We start from the raw sequence: 17,994 nt of genomic DNA on the forward strand, positions 1-17,994 counted from the left end.
ATGGATTTGTATTTTAAAGCTTTTAACTTGTAAGTGCTGTTTATCATAAAACCAAAGTGGTTTTAGAAGACCCATTTTCTACTTGGAGCTCCTTTCAGACGTACTTAAATAACCTACCTCAGCACTACTTACAACTTGCATCTCAAATCTCCAAGTTTCCCATGCATACACTAGACCTTCTGCACGTTAAAAATAAGATAGTTTCATTCAAGTTACAGATAAAGCAGCTTCACAACTGACCTACTTCCTCCCCACACACGGAGCATCCTCGAGAAGGCAGTTTTTTTTTAAGTTCCTACCATTTCTTGTGCCAAAGGATACCATTAAAACAAGCCACTACAATGTTAAAAGCTACAGGCAGTACTCGAATTTGTGACAATAATTCTGAAACAACAGCATGGATTCACTTTTCCAAATAAGAAGATTAAAAAAAAAAAAAATGAAGTATCTCCTACCCACATCATGACATCATTTCTCTGTAACAGAGCTCCATATTGATCTCACCCAACACAGAATGCCATGAGTGTTTTACACTGCATCAGACTCTGTTGCGTACACTGAGAGATTGTACTTACTGCTTGTACCTGGGAACACGCAATGCTTGAACGCTTTGCCCTGAATTAAGCAGCAAACTTATGGAAGAAAATGGTATTATTAAATACTGCCTTTCCTTTAGTGATACTTCATGCATCAGAGGCATATCCTTGGTAAAACAAGGAAGAGAACAGTACTACAAGGTATTTCTGTTTTTTCTTCATGGTATTTCTGATGTTTCTTAACTTCATTTTGACTTTTCCACTTTTACTTTATCAAGAAGCCACACATAAGTAAGCTTAACATTAAAAAAGACATGCTTACGAGCCTGCTTCAGACTGACAACTGAAAGAGATGTTAGGTAGTGGCGTATCTCAATTTTAAGAGCAGAAAAAGTAACGCTGTTTGACCTGCTTATTTTAGTGTCTAACTTAATTTCAGTTTAGATTTCATAAAATCAAAAATTTCAAAATCCAGAACAAAATTCAGAGAAGCGCTTAAAAATAAGACCTGTTAGTGTATAGGATAAATGTCGTATCAGGTAAGACAGTGCAATTTTATTCTTACAAGCACAGGAAGAAGTATCTGCAGCTTTCAAATTCTGTATTTGCCATTCATGCAGCATGACATTTTTTTGAAGCAAAGATCAAATTAACATCCTCCTAGCCTTCAAATATTATTTCTGACTTCTTTTCCACTATGAAAGTCTAATGTGATTATGAAATAATGCCTTGCCAACACTGTCGTTTGTCCATTACCGGTTTGAGAGGCACAGAACCTAATTTCCCCCAAACGCATCTTTAGCATTCCGGAATCCATCCATCTACAGTGAATGGGGGGAGGCTGAAGAGTTTGGATGCTGCCACTGGTTGTTTTTTTTGGGGGGAGAGCCTTGGTTTCAGACAGGGAAGGGAGATGTCAACATATTCAAATATCAAAGTTGATTCTAAACATTAAAAATTAACTGGATTTTTTGATTTGAAGATTCATACAGCATACCACCTGCGTTAACTTTCTCTGCATCATGTTTCAAATGTTTTCAAAATTCATAGCCTGAGGTTTTTCCATAGAAGAAATGCCTCCCTTTTGAAGCCTTAGCATGTTGCTTGGCAATATCATCCCACCCCCAGGAACACAACCGTCGGCCCTTTTTGTCTGCCTGTGCCGCACAGGTGTCCCATGCATGCAGCAACAAAGAAAGGCCGTGCAAGCGTGCCGACGTGTGCGCGGTCACAGCAAGCCCCAGAACACAACCTGCGATACATACTTCGTCCTACAGTCCTGCAGGAAGTCAGCAACGTGGCCTCCTGGTAGAGCATAAACCGAACGTGCAGAGCTGTGTGCGGGGAATACAGATTGAATACACGCTGGACTAAGTGACATTCTGCTTGTCGCATAGCAACAGGAACCCACTGCAGAAAAACAATATGCAACTTTTTTTTTTTTTTTTTCCACTTGCCAAGCTCCCGTTAACCCCAGCCATCCTGAGAACCAGAACGTCCCCGGAACAAACGAGGATCCGAGGCACACCACCTAACTTTTTACATTCAAAAAATTCTGTGTATTTAAGTGGTTGGAAGACATGGTGAGACAAAGTTCACAGCTACACTGAACGTGGCCAGCAATGCTTCATTTCTACAGTAACATCCAAGAAGAATTTCTTTAGATGCTCCGAATCTCTGTTCTTAAGAGAGGAATGCTTTCATCGTTTTATGCCAGACTTTTGTCCCACTAAACACAAAACAAAAGCTCTCAAATTCTAGAAGAAAAGCCCGTGGCTTTGTTTCAAAGTAGTTCTGCTTCATTTTGTTTGGGGATTTTTTATTTGCTGCATGGATTGGTTTTGTTTTAAAGAGGAAAAGTTTTAACTCAGAATACATTGAATTTAAGATCTGTAATGAGTTTTGAAGCAAAACTATGTGTGGACATTTAAACTGTTCCTCTTGTTTGGAGGGAAAGCTTTTGATAAGCCAATATGAATTGCATAAAATCTCTTCCCCTTCCCCCATAAGTGGGGAAATTGGGATCACTCAACTGGCTTGGAAATTGATACATTGCAAAGCATATGAAAATACGGACTATCAATCTCCTCTGGTATTTTGCTTTCTTCTTTTTCAAAGCCATTCCCAAGACAGACAGTGGTATTTTGCCAAGAGTTACAAAAGAAATCTCTCGTGATTGATCTTTGGGGGTAGTTTCAGCCCCCCCAGACCCACCCCAACTAGAGACATACTTCTACATCAGGAGCTCGTTCAGCTCCCAAAGAAAAATGCAAGACTTCAAATAAATGGGTGATGAATACTATGCCTGGAAGCATATAAATAAATCATCGAACCTGAAAGGATTCCTGAAAGTTACATGGACAGTTCAGTCTTCATCCTAACATCATTTACAAAGTATAATTTACTTGAAGCAAAAGTTAAGGAAAGCAAAGCCTTACTGTATAAGGCCTAAGTAATGGAAATCATGCCCTTAACAAAGTTACATATATTTCCCAATTCATAATAGCTCAGGATTTCCCCTTCATTACTGTCACTTGCCTCCTTCTGTATTCCAAACTGTGGAGCTGCAGCAGGGTCCAGCTGGAAATCTGCTACCTGCCCACAGAGGGAGGCTGCCCACCAAACACAGGATGCACAGGTTCACACCCAGGCAGCACGCGGAGGCTAACAGTACACATCAGCAACAGGGAGTTTTCTTTAGCACTGGGACAGGAAGCAGGGAGGGAGAAGAGGTTGCTTGTTTTGCATCCACCGTCCCTCAGAACAGGGATGCACGTGCACTGAAGGTAAGATATTTACAGCACCCAGAGAAGGCTTAGATACACACGCCTCTACCGTGCGATGACTAACTAGGGACCTCAACAGGGCAAAGATAAAATCCTACTATTAAGTATTAGTCATGCCTGAGATGCAACCCCTTCCACGCACCCTAGAGATTTGCCTATGTATTTATTCTAGTGACCAAGACCACCTCTCTGTAAAAATAATGCAGATGGGCTCCTCAAACAAACCATGATGAACATCTCCTCTGCTCATTTCCAGTAGTCAGATAATTCAAAGGAAATACACTCTCACACGCAACAGTAACATCTGAAAAGGATTTTCACCCTTTTCACTTTGACATCTTTCTCTGCAGTGCCATCTCCACTTCCTCTATGCAAGCATCACGGATCCATAGCAGTACAAAACCAAGTGACAATTTAAATAGGATCCTACATCTGCTTACTTGCTTTGAAGCATCTAATTCTTCACTTTTTTGGCTAAGAAATCAAAATTACGAGCTATCCATAAAAAAAATGAAAAAGCATAATATCTACCTGTATGTGCAGCGTGCCTATCACAATCCACACAGTACAAAACCTCCACATGGTGTCTCCAAAGAATTGAGTAATTTTCTCAAGAAATGAGCACTCGAACGCCTGAAAACTTGCATGTGTCCCATTCCCCATCAATACAGTTGCTGATCCAGTAAGAGATACTGCCTCTCCTTATAAAACCTTTGTCTTGTTTATATTCTCAGAGCAACGCAGCTACAGCAACAGTGCTCATAACCTACAAAACCACCTTTGTGTTTATCTTATTGCCATCCATTTGTGCACTTACCTATTGTTGGGAATAGTGGCAGGGACACAGGACCTTTCTATCACTGAATAAGAAATATACAGCAAATAAGAAATGTACAATAGTATCTATCAGTTTAAAAGCTGCCTTTAGAGTATAGCAAACCAAGAAGTACAAGATTGACTCATCTTCTTACAGGTTGGAAGAATAATGTAAGACATCAGAAAAATACAAAATGAAGCCCCAGAACACAGCAGTACAGGTTTCCTCACCTCATAATATCGTTGTGAAGTCGGATGAAAAGTCAAGCAGCAACCATTTTAGAAGCAATTCATATGTGGTGCAATTAACTAAGCTGGTCACTAAGGACTACTGGATTCATCACACAATGTTATGGAAACCAGAACAAGCAACAGCACTACCACAATCCTTGAGATTATACTATAAAATCTTTAAGTTGCAAAATTTAATATACTTCTTCATTTATTCTCCATTTCAGACCAAATGGTTTGTTCCTGACGTGCAAGGCAGGTCAGTGTTAAAAGCATATTTCATACACGCACACAGAGAATGGAGGCACAAAGTATCATCTGCTTCCTGTGCCATCCTGATGTTCCACTTACATCAGAGTGATTTGGCTAAATAAACCAGCATGTACTGCTAAATTAAAATGTAATAGCAGCTTCTTGCATTCTGATCACATTTCAAGCTTTTTTAATCAAAGCAGGAATATTCTGAACTAGGGAAAAAAATACCTCTGAACTTAATTTCCTTTAAAAAAAGCAGTATTTTTTGCTAGAGTACACAACTACAGCCAACCTACACATGCTCTGAAGTAGTATGTTTACTGATTAGACTTACACGCAAAGATCATGTGCATGAGGTTCAGCAGTGATCGTTTTCATTACAGTACCATCGTTCACTACTTTATCATCTCTGTCATAAACAGGTTTATTTGGATTAAGTTTCACTGCAAAGTATGGCCACACCTTTTATTTTAGGCCACAGATAACCATTTTTAGTCTGAAGTTGTAAAATTCATTTAACTTAATCTACAGCAGCCAATTAGTTTTCTAAAAATATGCTTTGTGATTGCATTCCAAACCAGTACGAGTTTTATAGTAAAGCTTCACTGTGTTCAATTTCAAGTCCAAATTCAACAAGCTGTTACCTTACGCTAAGTACTTTCATAGAAGAGTCAGCATTGTTCAATGGACTGAGGTTTGCCAAAAGGCTGGTACGCTTTCCTGAAATATCAGCAGGAGTTTAACACAGGAGAGGAAATAAAATGTACACATCACTATGCACTGTTTATAAAAGACACTAAGCTTTTGAAAGAGAGCAAAAAAGGGAAAAGATTTTAATAGAATAAAACAATACAGCAAGAAAACAAGTCATCAAGAGGCAGCAGCATTTATTTTTTATTGTAATGAATCACTGACATGAACAGCCACAGTAACTAGAAGAGACAAATCCTTGCTAGCCTAGAGTTGGAAGCTTGGTGCCTGAAAAACAATCCCCCCCCCCGCCCCAAAGAGCTATTTCAAGAGCTAGCAACTTGAAGAAGCAACACTACTAGGTTCAAGGCACAAATTTACACAGAGCATATGCTGAAGTTTGATTTGCAAAGAGCCAAACAGAAAGTTGAATGTAACCTAAAAATACCAGCCACCTCTTCCCTCCAATGCCAGTAAAAATACCACTAATACAGCAGTATTGGAAGTTTTCTTGGAAATGCATGAAATACAACAGAACCTCAATCACTTACTGTACGGATTGAAAATATAAATTTTCAATCCGTACAGTAAGAACAATGCAACTTAAATGGAAACCTCCACAAAATCTACAACCATATCTGCTACTGGCATATCCAAAGGCATACTGCCTTACCCAACTGAAACATAAAGCATTCACCAGTACTTCTTCAACTGTGAGGAGACCACAGCAAAACATTCCCTTAACTACAACACCATCAAAGTGTTTCAGTTAGAAATCTGTTATCAGTGTCATCTCCAAGGAAGTGGAGGATGACAGTAGTCAGTAGCCTAAAAAAAAGCATTAAATCGTATTTTAGGATTCTGCTTTAAGAACAACACAAATTGACTTGAGAAAGAAAATACTCCTCCAGCTGCTATAAAACTGCAAGTATAACAGAGGCTTTACCTACACCAATTATTACTTATTCCTTTATTATTCTGCTAAATTCAAAGTTTTAATTTTTTTTTTTTTTTAATTAGATAGCCCATTTACTTCAAACATACAACACCCAAAATTCACCTTCTTTATGGAATCTGCAATAGGTATCGATTACTTTAGGATCTAATTCAGGAAACTGAAACCAAGTTTCAAATTTGTGAATAAAAGAAGAATGAGAGAATGTTTGAAACAACATCCTTCAAATCTTATTTGTGCTGCAAACTAGGAGTTCAGGGTTATTCTGGCAGCACACCAGTCCAACAAAACAACATTTCTGTATCACGCTCCAGAGTGCAATCAGTTTCCACTTTTTCCCCCCATACCTCAGGGGGTATCAGCTTTTTTTTTTTTTTTTTTTAAAAAAAAACACATTTAGAAAAACAGTAACATAAAAAAACACATTACCACCCCACAAATTCAGAGAAACATACTAGTTTGGGACTAAACTTTAGAAAAGAAAAAAAAACACAACAGTTTTTCCTCCATATAAGCAAGCTTTGCCGAGAGAATTTTCAATATGCAAAACTATGAGCAGATTTTTTATTTTCCCTGAATATTTATCATTGAAGTTTTATTGTGTGTACTTTCTCTTTTGTCTAAATTAACCCCACCTAAAGATTACTCAAGCCATGTTCTTACTACTTCTCAGTTCAACTGAGAAGACAAGCAAACTACCAATTCATCTAATGGCACAGTGAACTTTTCTTCACCAGGCTGGTACTAGCATTTGGGCAGCAAACCCCAAAACTCCACATTTTCTCACGAGGAGCAGTCCCATAAGCTGCCTGTACGTGTCCACAGAATTACGACATAAGGAGCACCGGGTGCGTAACACTGCCAAAAGGTGTCAGGAATGATTTCCCCATTTTTTTCAGGAACTTCTAAAGCATTAATTGTGAAATAGCTACAGTAAAGCAAGATGTGCAATCAGTGACATTGGGCAGGTGGAGGCTTATCAATCATTAGAGCAATTAAACAGCAGTAGCTGAAATAAAATTGCACATTTTCATCTAAAGCCTGTCTCAGCATACAGTATTTTAAACCATGGCAAGGAAAAACAAGCTCAGCTACTTGGATATAATTTTTTCTTCTTAAAGTTAGAAATTTTTTAATTTAAAACTAGGTGTTGCAGACATCTCTAAAAGGGAAAAAAGATTACATATGTAGTCCAACAAAAAGAGCTATACACAGAACTAGTTACTTTCCAGATTTGTGATAACACCGGGTAAATTAAAGCCACTAGGGCCACAGCACTGGCTTTCCATACGGCAGGTTTAAGTGTCGTCAGATAGAAAAGTGGCTTTGCTCCCTTATTAGTCTCAAGGGAGATGCCAACGTCCCAAGAACACAGCGCAGTTTTATACAATTCACAAAGACTGGCAGGGAAAAGGAAGGGTGGGGTGGTGAAGCGATCATCAAAAATTACTTAAGAAAACTGAATCTGTTCAAGAAGGTTTGTATGACTTATGTTTACTTTTAGCTACTGCTAAAAAATCACTTTTTCTTTTTTTCCCAATCAAACGGGAAAAAATGGTCTCTTTTGCTTTCTCTCAGCACTAAAGCCCAAACCTGTCTAGATGTTTGGAGAGCTGGCATATGTATTCCTACACTGATGAGTGGAAGCAGGCATGAACTGTCAAGAGCAATTCCAGATGAAAGGTCACAGTAAAGAAGAGAATAATATCTGTTTCACAAAATACATTTGCTCTCTAGTAATGAAAGCAAATGACTCTATCCAGCAGTTCAATAACCCACTTCTACAATAGTTCTGCATGAATTGCGCTGGCACGGCAAGCAGCAGTCCTCATTACTAAGTATTTCCAATCATATGCCCGAGGCACTGCAGATACGTCACTCAGGGCGTGTGTTGGGGAAGGCATCCACTGAAACAGGTGCTGAAAGAATAACCTCTTCACACAAGCGTAGAAAAAAGGCTTTCGTTAAATAGCAGCCTGAAGTAGGAAGCCAACCAACTTGGTCTTGTTTTCTGACCTCCAGTAACAAACGATATGAAGCCCTGGATCAGTCAAGAAAACATGTGTATACAGCATTCCAGAGAGCATTCCTGATTTATACACTCCCAGACTATTTCTAATTTTTAGAGGCTGACAACATAATTGGTAAGGTGGTCATAAATAGCTTTTGAAAAAAAAAAAAAAAAAAAAAAAAGTGATTCATGCATCCTCCATTCACACAGTAATCTTTTAAAGACTTACACTTTTACTATCAAAAAAAATCACTAATCTCTATCCAGATACCTTGAGGGCAAAACAGTTGTCAGATTCCCTATCAGGTGGGCAGAAACAAGCAGTCCAGAAATTACTTTCAATTGTCACAGATAAAACACGAGCTAAAGTCTGCACTTCTATCAGACAGATGACTCAGTCCATCTGTTAGTTTACTTAAGAAGACGAAAAGTAACCTGAATTCCTGTACCCACCTGAAAAAAACTGCCTACACCTCCAATGTTGCTCTTGAGACATGAGCAATTTTTAGGAAGTGTATTGGTTCCCATTATGAAGACCCGGTCCACATTATTGGCCTGCTTACACTTCCAATATTTTGTCAAATACCTCTCAACTGAATTAAGCTTTCTAGTTCAAATATACTATTTATGCATGTATTAGATGTATTAATAAAATGTATAAAGGCAAAATTCCAAAGCATTGCCCTACATTTGGATGCACACAGTAACTTAACATTGCCACTGAAATTAATGGCTGCTTCTGCTCTCATATTTTACCTTGAGTAGCTGCAGTTATTGCAGTAGACTGAACTATATACTACTGTCACTACTAACATAATGGTCTTGTATACCTACTTGTCTAGGAAAACTACAAAACATACATGGGATCCTTCAAGAATTCCTAGTCCTAATGAAGGATGTGTTTTTGTTACTTCTGCAAGGGCTTTCACTCCTGTATTAAAGACCTTAAAAAAAAACAAAAACAACAGGGAGTATAATATCAAACATATTAGCACAAAATTTAGAGTATAATGAAGGCTTACTAACCCCAGCACAAGATACAGACTTAAGTAACCAAATATATTCTAGAGCAACATACCTGAGCAGAAAAACTACTGAATGTGAGTAGAAATTTTAATGAGACCACAGATTTAACTTTTTATTTTGAAAAAACGAGTGAGGGTATGACATGATTTCCTAAAACGAAAAACATCTGCAGCAATTTAGCTGTTTGCCCTATCTAAATACACAATAAACCTTCACACATACAATACGCATAGAAGCCTATCAAACACAAATGTGAGCTACAAATATGAGTTAAGAAATGAATATTGGTGCCCAGTGAGAAGGTAAGAGGCAACAGGCACAAACTGAAGCACAGGAATTCCCAGTTGAATATGAGGAAATATTTATTTACTGTTAAGAGTGACAGTGCACTGGCACAGGTTGCCTGGCGAGGCTGTGGAGTCTCCTTCTCTGGAGACATTCAAAACCTGCCTGGATGCCATCCTGCACAGTGTGCTCTAGGTGACCCTGCTTGGCAGGGGGCTGGAGCAGATCATCTCCAGCGGTCCCTCCCAACCTCAACCATTCTGTGATTTCGTGAGCTCTACAAACAATGGAATTTAAGAATTAAAAAAAAAAAAAAAAAAAAAGATCTAAAATAATACTGTTTCTTTCCCAGTTCCTGAAACCCTGACACTTGGGTAACAAAACAAGATTAAGCAGTGTGCTTTCTCACTAGCACACTAATGAAAAACAATTCTTTCCCACACAAAGAAATGGATGCAGAAACCCCGAGAGAAAGCAGTACACAGTTTGATTTAAAAAGTCAGCATCTCAGGAAGCTCATTTATTTTTAGAGTAAGCATACAAAATAAGCTAGATACCAAAAAATAAAAACTTAAGATCAATCAGTTAGCCTTCACTGCAGAGTCCCAACTGCACCAGTAGTTATGTTTTTCAGCTTCTATAACACAGATTTCAACATAGCCTTCGCTATCATTCTGTTTACACATGAGCTTCTTGTATAAATACAATGGGAAGCTACGCTATTCCTAGCACAAGGGCACAAAATTGTGCTGCTATTTATACTTTGACTACTTTTTCCCACCACCACATTCCATTTGGCTAGCAAATGGAAATCTCACCGAATACACCTATTTCTGGGTTCCTATTATAAGTCCGTTCAGGAAACTACATTAAGAGCAGTCCTTTGTCAGCCAGCCACAATACAGTAAGAGAAATGGGAGTTCATCAAAACCAACTGTTTATCTAAAGCTGGGGGGTGGCTGTTCAAGTTGTGTCCTGAACTGAGTCACTTCATTCTTGGGCTAGACCTTTTAATTGGGATGCTTAATATTAAGTCTAATAAACGTTATCGGCCACCTGCAACCCTAACAGATGCTGCCCAAAGAGCATTTAAATTTGATTCAAATACAAAACAGACTACTGCAAGAATTAATTCTTGTGTTCAACTTGTGCTGTGATGTTAGCATCTTACTGAGTTCTTATTTCACAATATAAAGATGCTGTCTACGATGATGTTTCATTTTACCTACCATAAGGACAACTAGTTTGCTTTTTAGCAACTGATCCTCTAAGCAGCCTAGACAAGAGGTGAGGCCTTAACATGAAATTATCATGATCATGTCAGGTTTGACATGGCCAAAGATTGGGTTCTCACACATGTAGGCACCAAAGGGCATTACAGAAACTGAGGGTTTTTTTCTTGAAGGGGGTGGGGGAGCACCCACCTCATCTCAGAATGACTTCTGATATTTATTTCTTTTCATATAACTTGGAGCACCAACTGCATACGTACCTATGGAACAGCAATAGCAGAATGCGGTTTATGCATTGCAGGAAACCATCAACATCATTCATGTCAAAAGCATATTTTTAGTAATACCTGCACGTAGAAGAGCTATATAGGAAGCACTGGTCACTTATCCTATCCACCTCCTCACTCCTCCCCCATCAGGACTTGCCTTAACCAGCAAATACACGTTAAAATTCATTGCTCAAACATAATAGGGTGTGCAGATATTGGTTTAAACATGTTTCAGAAATATAGCGTCAATCCTAGTCTAAACAAGTCCAAAGGGAGAGCGTGCAGTGAAAGCTTGCCATTGTACTGGAGCTGGACCAATTAAACAAAACCGAGTCAATTTAATGGTGCCTCTGTAGAGAGGAAAATACTGCTTTAACCACATCGTTTTCGTAACTTGTGTAGTTTAATTGGTACAGCTTGCTTCTTTTTTTTTTTTTTTTTTTTCTTTTTTTTTTTTTCCAAAAGGTTTGGAATCGAGCCTCTGGAGTCAGCTTTCTTTAAAACACCCCATGGCCACTCAGCGAGCCCATTCACCTCGCAGTGGAGCTTCCCTCTTACCAGCCTCACGTTGCGTACTCCGGAGCAGGTAGGAAGTTTCAGGCACACAACCAGATCATTTGCCGACATTTACTAACTGCTTGAAGCCAACGAATCAAATCACCTAAATAAGCAACCTAAGGGTAGGTTCAACACAGGCACTTTCCTGTTGTGCTGGTTAAGAGGAACATTGTGCTGCCTCTGAACTGGCATGAGCCCTAGGACACACGCAGTTACATCAGCGAGAGCACAGACTTGCTGGTAGGGCTTACTTCACTCAGCATCAACCACACATTCCAAGTATATTTTTTTTTTTTTTCCAGTATAGAAACCAAATTTATACGGGGCTTCTCAAGATGTTTGCATCAACCTTTGTGAGGTTAGCGTCAACTCAGTATGTTAAAGATTATCGAAACAAAACTGCTGCGTTAGAAGGAGCTGTAAGGTTTTGTACATTGTAACTTTGAACTTGCAGGGCATCATTTCCAGAGTCATATGGGAAAGGGAAAATAAAGTATGCTAACACAAAATGAGGGTTGAAATAATGGAGTATACAAATGCTTGGTGTTAACAAAGAAGACCAGAGGGAAATACAGGAATAAAGTTTGGTCTGAAACGGGAGGGGGACCTCGCCACGCTTCCAGCCTCAAGGCTTTGCACGGAAGGTGTGGACACACGGTGGAGGGGGGGGGGGGGGGGGCCACAAGAAGTTGGAAAAGGTCCCTGGGATTCCGCTGTGCCCCGCAGGGAGCACAAAGGAGGGCCCGCTCCCAGCGCTGCACCCCCGGGGGCAGCGCCCGGCTCCTCCTCGCCCAGCGCGCAGCGGGGCCAGGCCTAGGCGGAGCGCGGAGCCTGGGAGGCAAAGCCAAGGGGCGAGGAGCGGCGGCAGGAGCCCGGCCCCAAATGAATGAGCCCGCAGCGAGCCCGCGGGGCCGGGCAGGGCAGGGCTTGGGGCTGAGGCAGGGGCTGGGGCTGGCGGCGGCCGCCCCGAGCCCCTCAGAGGAGCGGGCAGCCCCCAGCCCCCCGCCCCCGCCGATCGATCGCCCGGCCGCCGCTGCTGCAATGCAACACCCGCCGGTGCCGGGGGGGGTGTGGGGAACGGGGAAGGGAAGAAAGGAAGAAAGGGAAAGGCTGAGAGCCGCCGGCACAGCCCGCTCTGCCCTGCCCAGGAGGGGCCGCCCCGGGCCCGCTCCCTCTCCCCGCAACTCCGCCGCGGGGGCCGGGGCCGTTGGTGCCGTTGTGGCCGTTGGTGCCGTTGTGGCCGCCCTTCCCCCACGCGGCGCTAACAATGGAGCCCTCCCCCCACCGCGGGGCTCCCCCCGGCCCGGCCCCCGCCGCCGCCTCCTCCTCTTCGTCCTCCTCCTCCTCCTCCTCCCCGAGCCCCCCGCCTCAGGCTGCCGCGGACCGTTAGAGCCGGGGGCCCCCCGACACCTCCGCCACCGCCGCCACCGCCGCCACCGCCTCACCTCATGGCGCTGCCCGGCGTGGCGGAGCCGCTGCCGCTCCCTCGCTCAGCTCCGCGCTGCGCTGCTCCTCAGGGGCCGGCGCCTCAAGGGACAGCGAGAGCCGCGGCTGCCTCAGCGCCCGCCCGCCTCCCTCCCTCCTCCCTCCGCCGCCACCGGGCCGGGCCACAGCACCGCGGGGCGCCGGGGGCGGGACGGGCCGGAGAGGTGGGGGAAAGGGGCGGGGAAGAGCCAACAGAGGCAGGGGGAGGGCGAGGGGAGAGCGGGGGAGGCCGGCGGCACGGCCGGGGCCGGGGGAGCGGCGGGGAGGGCGGGGCGGCACAGCCCACGCCCCCCGGCAGGGTACGGGCAGAGGCGGGGGGGGAAGGAGGCTGGGCCTCAGGTGCGGCGGCGCCGGCGGAGGCAGCCCTTTGTCCTCGGCAGCCGCGGCCCCTCCGTCATTAAAAGCGATTAAAAGCGAAATAATCGTGTGTGGCTCGATGGTTTACTTCATGAATCCTTAGATTTTTAGCTGTGAAAAGGTGTAGAGTTGTATAAACACATGTACACACACAGATATATATACACACACACATATACACACACACATATACACACACACACACACATACACACACACACACACATATATACACACACACACATATATATACGCACACACCTTGACATATTTCTGATCCAGGTGCCATTTCATCCACACATTTACCACAAATCTCACCTGCCTGGCCCCCCACGCACCCCTGAGGGTCAGCACACTGCCCCGGTGCCAGGCCCGCCCGAGGAGCACAATAAATGCACCCTAAAGCCCGTCAGGCTGAAAAAAAAAAATTAAAAGAGCAGCTGTTAGGAAATACCAGCTCAGAAATCAGAGTGATAGGCTCTGAAATGGAAGCGAAGGAATACCGGTTTAATAAGAAAGGTTTGCATGTTTTTACTGGCATAGGGATGATGTCAATGAAAACGCATCTGTAGAGGTGAATCACAAAATGCAGATGAGTAATCAGAAAAGCAGCATCATGCTCTTAAAAATTAAGTGGGTACCATTGACAACAATGTTCACACGGTCTGAAATAAGGGATTTGACTGAATCTGACACTTATCTTAATACACTTATCTTAATTGCTTCCATTAAATATTCAGGACGTTCGTGACTGACCGTGGACCTTAAGAACCTTCAAGAATCAATCGGGTGTTTTCCAAGGTCTGGGGTTACTGTATCCCCAGAATGTCCTCCAAATAAAAGCTTTAACAAGTAAGCCATTCTGGCAGTGAAACATATCTTGGAGGCAGCCGAATATAATTGTGAAGGTCTATACCTAATATACATCCATGCATCTTATAGATATATCCAAGATAGATATTTAACTGGGACTAGGACATACACCAGAAGAAGGAATGTGAAGATGTGTGGGAAAGGATTCTGTTCTAAGATCCCATTTGTTCAACACTAGAAAAAAAATCAGGATGCTGATGGGACAGTTCTGATGTGACTGTTTGGTCATACTAGTCAAATCTAAAGGAATTTTGACTGTGACATGTATATAAAAACACTGAAAGTATGCCTGAGCAACAAGTCTGCCTGAGAGGGAATGAAAAGAGCCAGAAACTGTTACTCCTTAAAAGAATAATAATAATAATAAAATCATTATTATATTTCCAGGTGTTAGCCAAACCAGACATGGTTATAGCTTGATTTCTCCAGGCATACTGTGTGGTACAACACAATTTGTAAAAATGCCAGAAGAACCATTTTGCATGCTGGTATCACAGATGTCACCAAGTGCAAAGTCATGCTGGACACTAGCTTAGTCTAAATCCCACTGAATTAATCTGTAACAAAATATTAAATCTTTAGGAACTCATCTTAGTTCTATGAGAAGCAGGGGAGCCAAAATGAATTAGGGCAGAAATCAATTATAAATGTTGAGTGTGTTTTTATTTCCAGGTCCATTTAGCAATGTTAGTGTCAAGAAATTAAAGCAGTCTAGCAGAAAAATGAGTTGGGGCCATGTATATATTTATGATTCTGAATTACGTATTGAGAAATCTGCAATTTCTTGTAACTGGCCCATGTGTTCCCAAGCTGCAATCATTAGATGTGTCCAAGTCGCTTTGTGCAATTCTACCATCATCCTTCTCAGAATCTTTCGCAGCATAGCATGGGTGTTAATGCCCTCCAAATCACCCCCCACCTCGCTCCTTTCTCCACAAAAAGAATGTGGCAGAAGCCTTGGTAGCTGATGGGCACGCTGCTAACCTTGGGCTGCTGACAACTTAAGAGGCAGGGGCATACAATGTCTCTTCTAATTTGTGTTGAAGTTGTGTTCATACCTTCCTTCCATAGGATCCAAGCAGCTCAGAGTACCCAAAAGCCACTTTGCAATGATCCCTTTTGCATTTCCCATTGCTCAGCTGAAACCGAGGACTGGAATTCAGATGTTTCCGATGGATGAGACAGCTTGGGTTGAGTGGTATGGTGCGTCTCTGCTCCAAACAAACCAGTGGAGGCTTTCTGAATGCTAGAGAAAAGGATCACCAAGGCATAAACCAGAAGAGAATGTGTTTCTGTTTAGCATCAGCCAGATGCAAGAGGTTTGGCAGGCTACTCCTGAGCAAACCCAGCTGAGTCTGGTCTCATATCATCACCATGGATCACCCTCAATACAAGGTCATGAGGAGAATGTGTGACTAATGTTCTGGAGTCATTGGGGGAATCCAAAAGCTTCAAAAAGCATAGTAATCCATCCTCTCACAGCGAGGTTTCCCCCATTTTCCCTGAAACAATCTTCCATTTTACAGTCTTTGTTTCTCTGGAAAGTCTGTTTGTATTTAAGACAAAAAAACAGCTGAGATCTTCACATGTCTCGTTATAGTTAGTGTCCTAGGACAGCAGCATTCACACAAGATCACTTTGGTCTTCTTTAATGCTCTGCAAACAGCATAGTGTAAGATGTGCATCAGAGAGGTTTGTGCAGTGGGGGGGAGTGGGTTACTTTGGGGGAGAGCGTTGTTTGTTTTGTTGTTTTTTGAACGTTATTGTTCTTTTTTAGTTAAGGTGTCTAGAGGGTTTTTTTTAATATGTAGGAAAAGATTTTTTATTTCTATTGGAATTATTCTCTGTACAGCTAATACAGAAAGAAAATGCAATTTACGGTATAATAGAGGTGAGAGAATTGCAACAACAAAGCACTTTCAGAGAGAAAGCTAATACCTTCTCTTTGGTGATAGTGGCAGGATTTCCAAAAATAAATGGTGGGCCAAAAGAAAATGGCTCTGGCAGTACACTCCTGCTAACATCTGAGTTTATCAAAACAGAAGTCAGTTATGTAATTTAATATATTATTTTCATCACTGATTATGTTAATCTAATTTATAAATATATATTTTGCTCTCAACCAGACACAGAGATGACGTCTATACCAACTCCATGGATTTGAACAAGACGAGGATCAGACTATTATAAAGATAGTTAAAATGTACTGTAATTCTTTTCATCCTTTCTTTACCTCACTCCCAAGTAATTTTCGATTTCAGGTTGCCATGAGTCAGCTGACTGCTGAAGTGTTGCGTAGTGCACCATTCAGGGTGTTTTAACCAAAGACTCTTTAGCTTTATTTATGAAATTATGCAGTATTTCTCAACCATCTTCTAGGGGAAGAAGGATAAACTATCTCAAAAACTCGTTAAGAATGCTAAAACAAACAATTATAATTACTGGGATGAGTCAGCAGATAACTACAGCAGTAGTCAGCAACGTCTTTTCATAATGGAACACTATTTTTGTTTCATTGTAAAAAAGAAAAAAAAAAAAAAGGCAAAGTAACATCACCAGAAAAAGAAGTAAATCCTTTACTATCAAACATAGTCTTCTGAGTCCTGAATGTGAATCTCAGTCTTACTGCCAGCAGACCCTGCTCCTCGTTATACAAGTAAACAATTTATAGATCTTCCATCAAGCATGACTGAAGAGGAAAAAAAATAACAGCCGAAGCTTTCCACAGTGTCTTTCCACCAAGGTTCCTAAAAGTGTTCCTCGTAGTGTCAAATAGCATCATAAAATCTAACCATAAACCTCTGTAGATGTGAGGCTGGAGTATGGTATGTTTCTTTCAGTCTGTTCCCAGTAGACTGAAATACTTAAGCGAAAATTCCTTGAATAAAACCGGATTGCTACCCCCCCCCGAATTATTATGAAAAGAATTTGTATTGTGCTGTAGGCAATTCGGTGAGGGCTGAAGTCTCTTTTTGTATAAGTACAATCAAATGTAAATCAATGCATAGAAATGCTTTTCTGACATTCTGACATTCAGATAAATTGTGAGTGTTGTTTTGACCCTTATCTTTCACTCACCTCCACTCCACTGCTGACTTTTGTAGTTTCTGAGGTGACATTTTGATTTAGGACCACTGCGATAGACCAATCTCATCTTCCTCCATCTAATTTTATGCTCTTATCCCCTAACGGTCTTATTTGCCACCAGTCTGCATTCTTGTTATGCATTACCAATAAAATTTATTCATTACATTCTTTGCTCTCCCTTGCTAATGTCTCAGAACAAATTGTACTCTGCTGCTGTATCTTATGCTGGAGTAAAGTCCAGGCACAAAGCTGGCCCAGGATTTGGTTAAGATGGTTTTGAGTCATCTTACAACTCTGTATGAGTTATGCTTTACGTTCCTTAACTACAGCCATGGATCTGAGCCATTATTAATTAGCTATTATTAATAATTGTTAAGTGCCTACAATGCACTTGTAGCATTTGGAAAAAAAAAAAGAAAAAAAAAAAGACTTCTTTCTTAAAAGAGCTATTACTCTTAAAGGGATGCCTACACTGCAGCCCTTCGTATCCGAGCTAGCTTTAATACTTGGCTCAGTTGCCTTGAATTAGTTATCTGCTGCAT

General features: G+C 41.6%; 1 protein-coding gene across 6 annotated transcripts in view; it reads right to left on the reverse strand.

Annotated features, from left to right (window-relative positions):
- ENAH (ENAH actin regulator) overlaps nt 1-13,247 on the reverse strand; it is an 86,889-nt gene extending 73,642 nt beyond the window's left edge. For all 6 annotated transcript variants that reach the window (XM_084284892.1, XM_084284891.1, XM_084284890.1 and 3 more), the window contains exon 1: nt 13,096-13,247. In XM_084284892.1, coding sequence (XP_084141018.1) covers nt 13,096-13,100 — 5 coding nt within the window. In that variant the 5' untranslated portion in view covers nt 13,101-13,247. The remainder of the gene's footprint in view (nt 1-13,095) is intronic.
- Between the last annotated feature and the right edge of the window lie 4,747 nt (nt 13,248-17,994).

The sequence above is a fragment of the Netta rufina genome (genome assembly GCF_964035555.1).
Source record: "Netta rufina genome assembly, chromosome: 3".
NCBI lineage: Eukaryota > Metazoa > Chordata > Aves > Anseriformes > Anatidae > Netta > Netta rufina.